Source organism: Piliocolobus tephrosceles, chromosome 7 (assembly GCF_002776525.5).
Source record: "Piliocolobus tephrosceles isolate RC106 chromosome 7, ASM277652v3, whole genome shotgun sequence".
In the NCBI taxonomy this organism is placed as follows: Eukaryota; Metazoa; Chordata; class Mammalia; order Primates; family Cercopithecidae; genus Piliocolobus; species Piliocolobus tephrosceles.
The window spans coordinates 38,234,928-38,248,214 of record NC_045440.1 but is presented as its reverse complement, the minus strand read 5'-3'; the positions used below and the strand labels follow the sequence as shown (position 1 = coordinate 38,248,214).

General features: G+C 33.7%; 1 protein-coding gene across 3 annotated transcripts in view; it reads left to right on the top strand.

Moving 5' to 3' along the window:
• The first annotated feature begins 1,053 nt into the window (after positions 1-1,053).
• Positions 1,054-13,287, top strand: part of ADAM2 (ADAM metallopeptidase domain 2) — a 103,521-nt gene continuing 91,287 nt past the window's right edge. For 2 of the 3 annotated variants that reach the window (XM_023214645.2, XM_023214643.2), the window contains exons 1-3: positions 1,054-1,205; positions 2,120-2,196; positions 4,776-4,831. In XM_023214645.2, the coding sequence (XP_023070413.1) occupies positions 1,151-1,205; positions 2,120-2,196; positions 4,776-4,831 (188 nt within the window). In that variant the 5' untranslated portion in view covers positions 1,054-1,150. The remainder of the gene's footprint in view (positions 1,206-2,119; positions 2,197-4,775; positions 4,832-13,287) is intronic. The other variant, XM_023214644.3, reaches the window with a different exon arrangement.

Below are 13,287 nucleotides of genomic sequence, written 5' to 3'. Positions count from 1 at the left end.
CCAAACACCACATGTTCTCACTCATAGGTGGGAATTGAACAATGAGATCACTTGGACGCAGGGCGGGGAACACCACACACAGGGGTCTGTCGTCGGATGGGGGAAGCGGGGAGGGATAGCATTAGGAGATATACCTAATGTAAATGACGAGTTAATGAGTGCAGCAAACCAACATGGCACATGCATAATATGTAACAAATGTGCACGTTGTGCACATGTACCCTAGAACTTAAAGAATAAAAAATAAAAAATTAAAAAAAAGAAATCTGTATCTTTTAAAGAATTTTCTGTTCATCTAAAAAAAAAGAAAGAAAGAAAAAAAAACCCAGACATGAAAGAGTACATGGTGATTGCTTCTACTTGCAAAAAGTTCGAAAACAGACAAAACTACAAAACTTACCTTTGGTTGTTTAGAAGTCGTGGTTGTGAAGTGGGAATCTGGGGATTTGGGTGGTTCTTTTTCATTTCTTCATCGTGGTACTAATTACACTGTTTTTTTGTTTGTTTGTTTGTTTTGTTTTTGTTTTTTTTTTCTTGAATATTAATTGACCTGTGAACCTATGACTAATTATATACTTTTCTTTTTCATTTTTTGTTTTGTTTTGTTTTGAAGAAGTTTCGCTCTCTCGCCCAGGCTGGAGTGCGGTGGTAGGATCTCTGCTCACTGCAAACTCCGCCTCCCAGGTTCAGGCTATTCTCCTGTGTCAGCTTTCCGAGCAGCTGGGATTACAGGTGCCCGCCACTAAGCCCAGTTAATTTTTTTTTTTTTTTTTTTTTTTTTTTTAGTAGGGACGGGGTTTCTCCATGTTGGGGAAACTGGTCTTGAACTCCTGATACGTGTTTATATATATTCAATTAAAATTTTACTTAAGAAGTGTTTATGAATCTTCTTGTTCCTCAGCTGTTGGAAGTGATTTTGTTGTCATTGTTGCCTGAATTAGGCATCACGTCCCCTGGAGAGCTTGTCCTGCAAGAGGCAGGGCCCGGGAGTTCGCACGTTCCACAGCGCACCGCACCCAACCTCAGCCCACCTGGGCTCTCCCAGCCGCCTGCCTCTTCCAGCTGCGTGGCCGGGGCGTCATCTCGCGCTCCCAACAGCCCTGTAACCACCAACTGCCATTATTCCGGCTGGGACCCAGGACTTCAAGCCATGTGGCGCTTCCTGTTTCTGCTCAGCGGCCTCGGCGGGCTGTGGATGGACAGTAGTAAGTAGAAAAACCCCTTCTTTGGCCTTTTGGGACCCTCGGCGCTACTCTCCCTTTGCCTCCAAGTTACACTGGACATCCCTGGGAGGATGCTTTCCTGTGGGGTTTCCAACTCCGCAACTCCGAGCTCATCCCCGACATTGCCGCCTTCCCCAACCAAAATCCATAGAGAATAAGGGCTTTCCCACACGTCCTGGAAACCTAGGAAAGATGGGAGGTCCCAGGCCTTAAGAGGATGCTTCAAAATTGTAGTTTCAGATCCTGCTTTGCATTTTTCACCACAGTGAAGCTTGAGACCCAATTTTTGTACTCTCTAGTTGAAGAGTCCAGAGTGAGGGGCTTGAGCCTATTGACCCAAGGTTACCAGATCCTACCTACAGGATAATACTCCTAAAGCAATATACCTACTTCTTTTTTTAAAAAAAATATGGCCGGGCGCGGTGGCTCACGCCTGTAATCCCAGCACTTTGGGGGACCGAGGAAGGCGGATCACGAGGTCAGGAGATCGAGACCATCCTGGCTAACACAGTGAAAGCCCCTCTCTACTAAAAATATAAAAAATTAGCCAGGGGTGGTGGTGCGTGCCTGCAGTCCCAGCTGCTCGGGAGGCTGAGGCAGGGGAATCGCTTCAATCCGGGAGGCTGAGGTTGCAGTGAACGGAGATTGTGCCACTGCACTCCAGCCTGGGCGACAGAGACTTCGTCTCAAAAAAAATAAAAAATAAAATAAAAAATAAAAAAAAAATTTAAAAAGCCAGAAAAAAAACCTCCTTGTAATTTTAGAAAGAAATGGGAAGATAATAAAACTGAGAAGCAGTGTATAGAATAGAGATTAGAGATGTAGATGAAAAACTCATAAAAGAAGCTCTGAAATGATGGGTATTGCTCTAATAAAACATTTTGCACATTTTGCAGATTTTGATAGTTTACCTGTGCAAATTACAGTTCCGGAGAAAATACGGTCAATAATAAAGGAAGAAATTGAATCGCAGGTAATGAATCACTAACATTATTTACAAATTAAAAATCATGTAAATATTTTATTTCTAAGAAGTTAATCTGCCATTTTCCGTTCATGCACACCTGTTGAATTTTATATTTATACCCAATTTTCCCTGAATGGAAAAGTCCTTTTGAAAATGGACCAGGATCAACAATGTTTCACAGAAATAACGGTGCAGTGATGCTGGATATCAAAGCCCCAAGTCCATTTTCTGAATCTGTCTTCCTCTTGGATGTCTTTGAATAATCATTGGCTTGATTGTTCTAGAGATTCTGTTCTCACTCATCGTTCAGGCTGTATTTGGAAGAATTTTTTTGTCATTGTTGCGAAGTAAGCCTCGGCTTGCTTATATGGGATGATGATCACTTGAATTAATGATGTGCTATCTTAATGATTTTTTAGCCCTGATTGAAAATGTGTTAATGATTAGGACTCTTTCTTTCATGTTATTTTAGATTATTTTGGTTCAGAATTATTATTCTCTTTTTAAAATTAGAATTTAAAAGCTTCTTGTCATTTTCACTAAGTTCTAGAATCCATTTCTGAAGTGGAATGTGGTTTCTTGAGACATCAATTTTTTTCTTTTTTGGTTTGGTAGCAGATTCTTGGTAATTTAAATGCAAGCATTTCCTTAGCATATATCCATTTGTCATCCTAATACAGACATTATAGCTTAAGATGGTATGTAAAACATTTTTAAATGAATGCATATCTATTAATAAAACAAATCATTTAAATAGAAAATAAGCAGTGAGGCTTTTATGACAGATTTTTAATGTAAAAGACTTATGAGGATGTTAATCATATTAGAAAATAAGCAGAGAATCTATTTGGAGAGAAGTATTTCAAACAAGAATAACTTGATTGTTATAAGATAGTGATTTGCAATAAGTAAAAAAAAAAAAAATGCCCATTTTCAACTGTCAAATTCATGAGAAAAAAAATTGTCTATTTTGTTAATGTCTGTATTTTTCTTGCCTAGAACAGTGCCAGATATAAAGAAACAAATTAATAGTATTTTTTAAATCAATGAGGCTATTATGCTAATTAATTCAACAAATACTATAAAAGTAATATGAAAATATATATTTTAAATTATTACAGTTTAATAAAGACTAAAAACCATAAGAACATTTAACCTAAAATTACTTAGATTTTAAAAAATGACTGAATGCAACTTCTAAAAGTGGAAAATGCAATATGAAAATATAAAAGTCAGGAATTTAGAGTAGAACAGAGACAGCTGAAGAGATGAAATGCAACATATGGAAGGCTAAGAGAAAAGGACAGAATTAGAAGCTTGAGCATAGAGTGACTGGCATTCCTGAAATAGGGGGAAAAAGAAGAAGAGGTAATAGTAAACATATTTTAACTGAGAAATGACTTTAAAAAGTTGGATCTTCAGAACAATTGTCCCAAATCCAAAGCAGAGTTTATTTCTTGAAGTCCTAACCCCTGGTGCCTCAGAACGTAAGCATATTTGGAGGCAGACTCATAAAGAGGTAATTAAATTAAAATGAGTTTACTGGAATAGAATGGGCTCTAATATCATATAACTGGTGTCCTTGTAAAGAACAAGGAATCTGAGCATAGACGCATGTGGATATGAAGACACCAGGAGACCAGGAAAAAGCATTCCACAAAGTCTAACATCCTTTCTTGATTAAAAACTCTTAACATCCTTTCTTGATTAAAAACTCTTGGAAGAAAGGTACCTGAATATAATTAAGGACAGTTATGAAAAATCCATAGTTAACATCATAATTAGTGGAAAGGAACTGAAACCTCTTTTTTTTTTTTTTTTTTTTTTTTTACGGAACCTCATGCGGTTGCCCAGGCTGGAGCGCAGTGGCGCCATCTTGGCTCACTGCAACCTCAGCCTCCGGGATTCAAGAAATTCTCCTGCCTCAGCCTCCTGAATATCTGGGATTACAGGTACCCGCCACCACGCCAGGCTAATTTTTTCTACCTTTTTGTAGAGACGGGGTTTCACCGTGTTGGTCAGGCTGGTCTCAAACTCCTGACCTCATGATCCGCCTGCCTCAGCCTCCCAAAGTGCTGGGATTATAGGTGTGAACTGCTGCGCCCGGCCAAAGCTTTTTATTTAAGATGTGGTGCAAGACAAGGATTCCCACTCTCAACGTAGTACTGATATCAAGGACAGAGAACAATATATAAACAGTATCCAAAATCAGAAGGAAGTAAAATATCTTTATTAGCATATGACATGATCCCATATATAGAAAACCCCAGACTCCACCATAAAACTGTTAGATCAAACAGATGAATTCAATAAAGTTGCAGGCCATAAAATCAACATACACATTTCAAAATGAAAAAATAAAGTATATACAGTATTTTATTCATTATTTTGATTATGAAATCTAGAGTTATAATGTCATTATAATGTCAAATGCCATTCAAATAAATCAGTATTAAATTCTAGTTTCTTCTCCTTTTATTAAATGAATGTGTTGTAGAATGTAATTATTATCAATGTAAAATGATGGTTATCCTTTCTAACATTTTTCTCATTTTCTTTGTATTTTTACTGTGCTCTCCTGCCAGGTATCCTACAAAATTGTAATTGAAGGGAAACCATACACTGCGAATTTAATGCAAAAGTAGGTAATCATCATTATTTTATCAATTCTCTTTGTTCTACTTACAATTTTTGTTTGAAATTGTCCAAAATGTAATTTTGCATTTGAAAATATTTCTAGCTATTTGCCATTCATTCGTTCCTTATCATATGATTCAAGCCTATACGACACATACCTAGGACTTGAATTCAGAGTGTATGTGCCCCTCTTCCTTGTGCCCAGTAGCACCAGAGTTTTATTTGGTTATCCAAGAGGTTTCATAGAGGATGAATTTTGATAATTTTCTATCTCTCATAAAAAATATACATGGCTTGTTTTTAAGTTCTCTTATATTCAAGGTATATTTCAAAGAACATAGCAGATTGCTGGATGTTGTGAATCATGACACATTTTTAATTAGTTTACATACTTTATCACAACTTATTAAGGACTTAAAATTAAATAAAATTTGTAATTAGCCAAATTCAATCTCAGGTCAGTTGATGAATTTGGGGAAAACAAGCACAATATACAGAGAAATAAAGAAAAGTGAATATTGAAATGATTCCTCAAGTGATGAGAACAGACTTCTACAAATTATCAAAAGCAGAATCCTGCAAGTGAAGTTACCAAATCAATACAAAAATAAAAAATACATCTGTATCATTTCTAGAATCCATAGCTGCAATCTTTTTATACATCATAAATTTTGGAAAACGTTTTCTATTTATAAGAGGGACGGTACTAGTTTGAAGAAATACCATTTAAAAAAGACTCAAAATTACTTTTTTCTGAAGAAAAAAAAGTGCTGCCTTCTGCAAGAAATATGTAGAGCAAACCTAGGTAGAATCTCACCAACAGCTGTTACTTTAGAATGCCAAGTGATGAGACTGAGAGCAAGTCAGTGACCAGTAATAAAGCATCTTCTGAAATTACTTTCTGCATCACAGATACAGTATTTATAAATGTTTAATATAGATCAAAATATGTAAGTGTAATTAGACATATAAGAATATCCTAATTAAAATATAGCCATAACAGTAGATTTCTTAAGCTCTTTTTTCTATTAGAAAAAATGTATAGAATATACAGTACAATTTATGGTGATGTAATGGATGAATCACATACTGTGTACCTTACAAATAATGTGGTTATTTTCTTGCACACAAGCGGTGAAAAGGTACTTAAGAAAAAAAATCACACACTAAAATAAAAAAATCTTTTGAATCTAACTATATCCTCAATGACTAGCATAATAAAATTAGAATGTAATTACAAAGCTGTCATCAGAGAATCACCAGATATTTGTAATTTCAAGAGCAGTTGCCAAAAAACTCTTGGCTCAAAAACATTCAAAATATTATTGTAAAATATCAATAAGCAGCAAGAAATAGAATATTACAAATCAGACATTTTAGAAATGAATAACCAAACATATAATAAAAGTAAAATTCAAAGCTTTCATTGTTTTTACATTTTACCTGCATCAGATAAGAATAAAGTGTATAATATTATGGGATGGGACAACATAAAGTGTTGTTGGGTTGCCTACGCTGATGGAGTACTGAAGTCTTTAGTGGCTACTGTTACTGGTCTACCTCAAGCCCTGTCAGTCCCTACCCAGGGTATCCTGGTAACTAGTTAGTTTCAGGCATGGTCAACAGTTTATAGATGCTTAGGGTGATAGCAATATTTACTTTCAAAAGACAATGAGGCGTGGACTGTGTGCAGAGCTAACATCAAACTGTATTTTTTCCTGGCAACATGACCATCTCCGAGGGCTTTCAAATATACAAAATAAGGACACCAGGAACCAATTTTATGACATTGCACAAAGTGTTCTTGAGAAACCTGAGAAGAGATCCAGATTGGTAGGATATTTAGAGTAACACCAAAGCCGATGAGTACTTCTGATATCTTTTAAGATGCTGTAGTGTGTCTATGACGTGCTAGTCATTGATCTCTTTTTGTTTATATCTCTCAGGACTCTGAATTTTCAGTTTGAGAATTAACATCCTAGCATCAATCATGGAGATTCTCATCAATTTTTAAGTTTAATTGTTTCTTTTTCTCACTCTGCTAACCTTTTCTGGGATGCTACTGAATATACATTTGGACCGCTTAATATAAATTTTAGTGAATCATTATTTTGTTCTCTAAAGTTAGCCGTTTTTGACCACTTATCTATCACATATTTCTACGTACTCATTCACGTTTCCTGTTATTCCTGATTTTGTGCTTTATTCTGGAAGATTTCCATTTCACTATTTATGTATGTCTAGTCTACTCTTCAAGAATATTTTTCAATGACTACGTTTTTCATGGTTAGGATTTCTGTACACAGTGATATATTTGTGCTTTGTAAATCTTTTATAGTTTTTTATCTCTGTCTTTTATCCATTTCAACATTAAAATCTCTTTATTCTTAAGTTTCACAGTTTACTTGATTATTGCTATTTTTCTACATGATTTCTCCCAGTTTTCAAGCTTTGGACTTTTCCATATGCTTGGAACCATCACTGATGAGCTCCTTTGAGTGAACCTTATTTTCTACCATCCTCTAATCTTTTTTGTGTTGTGGAGGCCTCTCTTTGGGAGTGTTTTTATGAATGCTTCTGCTTGGTTCCTGCCACGACAATTAACTGGAATCAAAAGTTTACACTTTATCAGCTCAGGATTTTGGTGATAATAGGGCTGCTTGGAATCCATTTCACGTCTGCCTGAGATATAGTTTAGGGTTTTCATTTCTGCACGTGATGATATTTCTGCCTCAGTCAGTATCGGGTAGCATCCTTTTGTCCAGGGTCTGTGTACAGCAGGTGTCTTAGTCTGTTTGGGCTGCTATAACAAAATATTAATACCATAGACTGGGTAGCTTATAAAGAAAAGAGATTTATTTCTTATAGTTCTAGACACTGAGAAGTCCAAGATCGAGGCACTGGCAGATTCAGTGTCTGGTGAAGGCTCATTTCCTGGTTCTTAATGGCTTCTCCATGCTGTGCCCTCACACAGTGGAAGGAGCAGGTCAACTCTCTGAGGTCTCTTTCATAAGGACACTAATTCCATTCAGAAGGGTTCCAGCCTTGTGACCTGATCATCTCCCTAAAGTACCACCTCCTAAAACCATCACATTGGTGATTAGGTTTCAAAATATAAATTCTGGGATGAAACAAATGCTGAGATGATAGAAGCAGGTATTGATTTTTTTTGTTTGTTTGTTTCTATTAGCAACTTGCAGAGGAAATTTCTAGCTCTATTCTTTTCATTTAAAGGCTCACATCAATATATTCTGATGCTGGGGACTATTGTCTCAAATAATATGTTCTCATGCTAATGACCAGAGGACATTAAACCATCTATTCTTAAGGTATGGTTCTGATCCAGAATCCATCTTACTTTGCACAGCTTCACCTGTTCACTCTTTCAGCTGTGGTCCCAGCCTTTGTTTCTATTGCTTTAGTCATTCCTATTAACCCTATAATATAATAGAATCAGGAAATATTTTGGCAAAGGGGAGATAGTAAATATTTTAGACTCTGAGTTCTATATACTCTCTTGCAACTACCTGCTGTTGTAAAAGCAGCCATAAACAGTTTGCAAATGATGGGTGTGGTTATTTTGCAAAACCGCTTTATTTTCAAAAACCATATATCAGCTGGATTTGACCTATGGGCCAGTTTATTACCTCATTATTTACAGTGTAGTCCTGTATTTGAAAATTATTATTGTTCATCAGTCATTTCAATATCAAGAGTGGTGATGGAAACTAGGAAATAGGCCTCCTTTCTGTCACAAAATCACTGTCAATTATCTTTAAAAGTTTTTAATGTTCATTGCATAATAAATTGGCATAAATTAAAATATAAAATATGTTTATGCAGTTAAGTAAGTGTCATGAAGTGAATATTTATGTAACCCTCTGACTTTACACATATATTGACTGCACTCAAGAAGTTGTGCTGTTTATCATTTCCTGTAATAGCCCCTCAGTCCTTCTCACTACTTTTCTGGATTGTTGTGATATCCATTTTCCTGATTTTATTTATGATTTATTATCCTAGCTAATGTGGTTTCTTTTTGTCTGTTTTCTAGCTCTAAATAAATGAAGTATAATGATTTTTCTAGTTTTAGTCACTCAAAATAATGTTTGTGAGGTTTTTCAATGTTGTTGCAAGAATTCCAATTTATTCATTTTTATTACTGTATAGCATCCAATTTCATGATTATACAACAATTTATATCATCTTATTTTGAACATTTTGTTTCTGTCTAGTTTGGTTATGTTACAATATATATTCTTTTGGACATATGCACAATATTTTGTAGCACATATGACTAAGCATACTGATTGGTTAAGTTACATGCATTTTCATAATTACCATACATTTCCTCCAAAGCATTATACTAATTTACACACCCCTCTGAATTATATATTCTATTAATAGTGATAGATGTTTTAAGTTTTAAGTTTATAATTATATACTTATGTCCTACTGTGATTTAGTATGTATTTCTCTAACTGTAAATAACTTCTCTAGCTATAAATAATTTAATATGTATTTCTCCAACTGTAAATAATTTCTCTAACTTTTTAAATACAGCAATTAGCCACATGGAATTTCTTCCCTGTGAAGTGCCTGTTTAAGATATTTGTTCTTTGTCAAAAGATGTTTAAGACATTTATTCTTTGTCAAAAGATATTTCTAATCTGACCTTTTCTCTCCCTGTGTTTTCACACTTATGGTATTTGGCAAAGATAATTCTTCCATTATGTTAAGTTATATTTGTATCTTGTATAAGAAATCCTTTCTTATTCAAAGACCATGACTAAATCTTATATAATCCTCTAAAATATTTTTAGTTTTGCCTTTCACATTCAGGTCTTTGTTGAAACAGAAATTGGCTTTTGAATATGCTGTAAGGTAGACAACCAATTTAATTTTTCTGTATGATTTTTCAAATGTTTCAAGAGCTTTATCGAATATTCTGTCTTTCTGTACATGTCTTCTATGTGACGATGGTTATATATTACACATTTATATATGGTTTTATCTGTTTCCAGGCTCTTGATTAAACTTTTTGGTCTATTTGTCTGTTTATGATAAATTTTGATAGCCTAAATATAAAGCCTTTTCACCTTTTTCCTCATCATTGATGCTTTGGCAATTATTTTTCTTTCAAATTAGCATCCAGTGGACCCAGCACAATTTAAAAAAATATATTTCTTCACTCCACTGTAATGTAATCTTTTTTAGAAATTAAATGACTGTATATAAAGGAGTCTCTGGATTCTTTGTTCTCTTCTCTTTGTGTAAATGCTCATTCTTAAACCCTGTCTATTTATCTGTCCAAATGTCATAATTTTAATTACTATGACTTTATAACAGGTGTTTATAACCAAATTTGTCCTTCAGTTTTAAGGTGTGCTTATTCTTCTTGATTGTTTAAATTTTCATGTGATTTTGGAAACATTATTTTTTCTGTTTTATCTTTTGTTTTATATTCCTCTTTTTTCTTCATTGCCTATATCTGATTGAATCTACTAATTTATATCATATATTATTCCTCAATGAAATGCTTTGTGATACATTCTTTTACTCTTCTTTTAGTAGTTCTCTATGTTAACATATCAACTCTTGAGTAATTGAATCTATTACAAATTATTCCTACTACCAATTACCGTATGTTTTTAGATCCTTAAATCTCTAACTCCCTTTACCCTCTGCTTCCCCTTCATTATTTTTTTACACATCACAAACCTGTATATTTTTACATCCCCACGAAGTATTACTATTTTTTATAAAGTCAGTATTCATTTTAATTTAACCAAAATTTACCAATTCTGGTGCTCTTTAGTTCTCCTTACATTTCTGTGCTTCTGTCTGGAGCTAATTTTGATATATCTCAGGAATTCTTAATATATTTCTATTGTAAGACTGCCTGTTTTAAATAATATGTGTTTTTATTTGTCATTATATCTTTATTTAATTATATTCCTCCCCTTCCAGTTATATAAAGGTCTAATTGACAGAAAAAATTATATATATTAACAGTTTGCAGCATATTTTTAGATATGTATAGATTGTGAAATGATTAAGCTAATTAACATATCCATCACTTCAAATACTTACCTTTTTTGAGGTTGAAAATACTTGAGATCTAATTTCTTAGTAATTTTCAAGTATAAAACATTACTAACTACACTCAACTTGTTGTACTAAAACTCTCCAGAACTTATTACTTCTAACTGAAAATTTCTTCTCTTTAACCATCATCTCCCATTTCCCCACTCTTAGCCCTTAAAAGCCATCATTCTACTCTCTGCTCCTATGAGTTTGAATTTTTTAGACTCTCCATATAAATGAGATCAGGTAATATTTTTCTTTCTGAACCTGGCTTATTCTGTTTCACATAATGCCCTCCAGATTCATCCAGCCTGTAACAAATGAAAGAATTTTTTTTGTTTTTATGACTGCCTAGTATTCCATTGTGCGTATATACCACATTTTCTTTATCCATTTGTCCATTGACGGACACTTAAGCTTGATTCCATATCTTGACTGTTGTGAGTGCTACTGCAATAAACCTGGGAGATGTTTATTACAGATATCTCTTCAACATACTAGTTTTATTTGCTTTGGATATACGCCCAGTAGAGGGATTGCTGAATCATACACTAGTTCTATTTTTAGCATTTTGAGAAACCTCCTTATTATTTTCCACGAGGTTGTACAATTTACATTTCCACCAACATCGTGTAAGTGTTCCCCTTTCTCCACGTCTTTGCCAACACTTGTTATCTTCTGTCTTTTTGATGATAGCCAATTAAACAGGAGTAAGCTGTTATCCCATTGTGGTTTTGATATACATTTTTCTGATGATTAGTGATAATGAGAATTTTTTCATATACCTCTTGGCCATATGTGTGTCTTCATCTGAGAAAGTCTATTTAGGTATTTTGCTCATTTTCAATTTTTTTTTTTTTTTTTTTGCTATTGAGTTGTTTTGTTCCTATGCATTTTGGATTTTGACCCCTTATTAGACGTGTAGTTGACAAATCTTTTCTCCCATTCTTTAGGTTGTCTCTTCGTGGTGTTGATTGTTTCCTTTGCTGTACAGAAGCTTTTAAATCTTATGCACTCCCATTTGTCTAATTTTTGTCTAGTTTTGTTTTTGTTACCTGTGCTTTTGTAGACATATCCAAAAAATCATTGCCCAGACCAATGTCAAGTTTTTCCTCTTTGCTTTCTTATAGTAGTTTTAGCATCACAACTATTATTGTTAAGTTTTAATCCATTTTGAGTTTTTAATATAGTGTGTTATAGTATGCAATTTTGTTTCTCTGCATGTGGGTGTCCAGTTTTCTTGATGTGATTTCATTGAAGAGACTGTCCTCTCCCCATTGTGTCTTCTTAACATTTGTCAAACACCAACCGACTGTAAATATGTTATTTTATTTCTCTTATATCTATATTGATCCATTGGCCTATATATCTATTTTTATACCAGTACCATGCTCTTTTGGTTACGATGGCTATACAGTATAGTTTGAAGTCAGGTAGTATGATGCCTCTAGCTGTGTTCATTTTGATCAAGATCGTTTTGGCTATTTAGACAAATTTAACTAAGGAGGTAAAAGATCTGTACACTGGAAACTATAAAACATTGTTAAAAGAAATGAAGGAAAACAACAAATAAATAGAAAGATAAACCATGTTCATGAACTGGAAAAATAAATATTGCTAACGTGTTCATAATACCCAAAGCAATCTACAGATTCAGTGTAAACCCCCTGAAAATTCTAAAGACATTTTTCACGGAAATGGTAATAAAAAATGATGCTAAAATTCATGTGAAACAACTTAACTATATTCTTACAAATTTTTGCTGGAATAAATGCTAAGATGTCTTTGGAAAAGATGTCCTTTGCCTTTTAAATAATCATTCCATTGTTTTCTGGTTTTTTGAATTTTTCCTTTTCTGTTGATGAATTAGCTGAATTATTTGTTAATTTGTTTATTAAGAATTATTTGTTTCTTCAAAAGTAACATCTTTTTTTCTTGAAACTTTAAAGAAACTTTAAAGATCTTTAAAGTTTATCTGGGTTTTTGTTAGTCTTTTGTTTTTCTTTTGATGATATGTTTATATCTGACTTTTATTTCCCTTTATCCTACTTGATTTACATAGAGGTTTTTTGATACTGTGTCATCAATTTTGAAAAAAAAGTGCTCTGATCTTCAGAGATTAGCTTAATTTTTAATGTAACTTTGGCAAACAATACTGATGCTTTGGGTGCATTAGTATTAGTAACAATGTATATACAAATCTCTGAGTTTATATTATTGTCAAATGAGACAAATAATTATATAATAAATAAATAGAGTAGAAAGAATGTGAGAAGGTAATACATGCTTGGGCAAAAACTATAGAGCAAAGTTAGAGTATGGTTTAAATATCCTATTCTTTGGTGATTGAACAAGTTGACATTTTAAATAAAA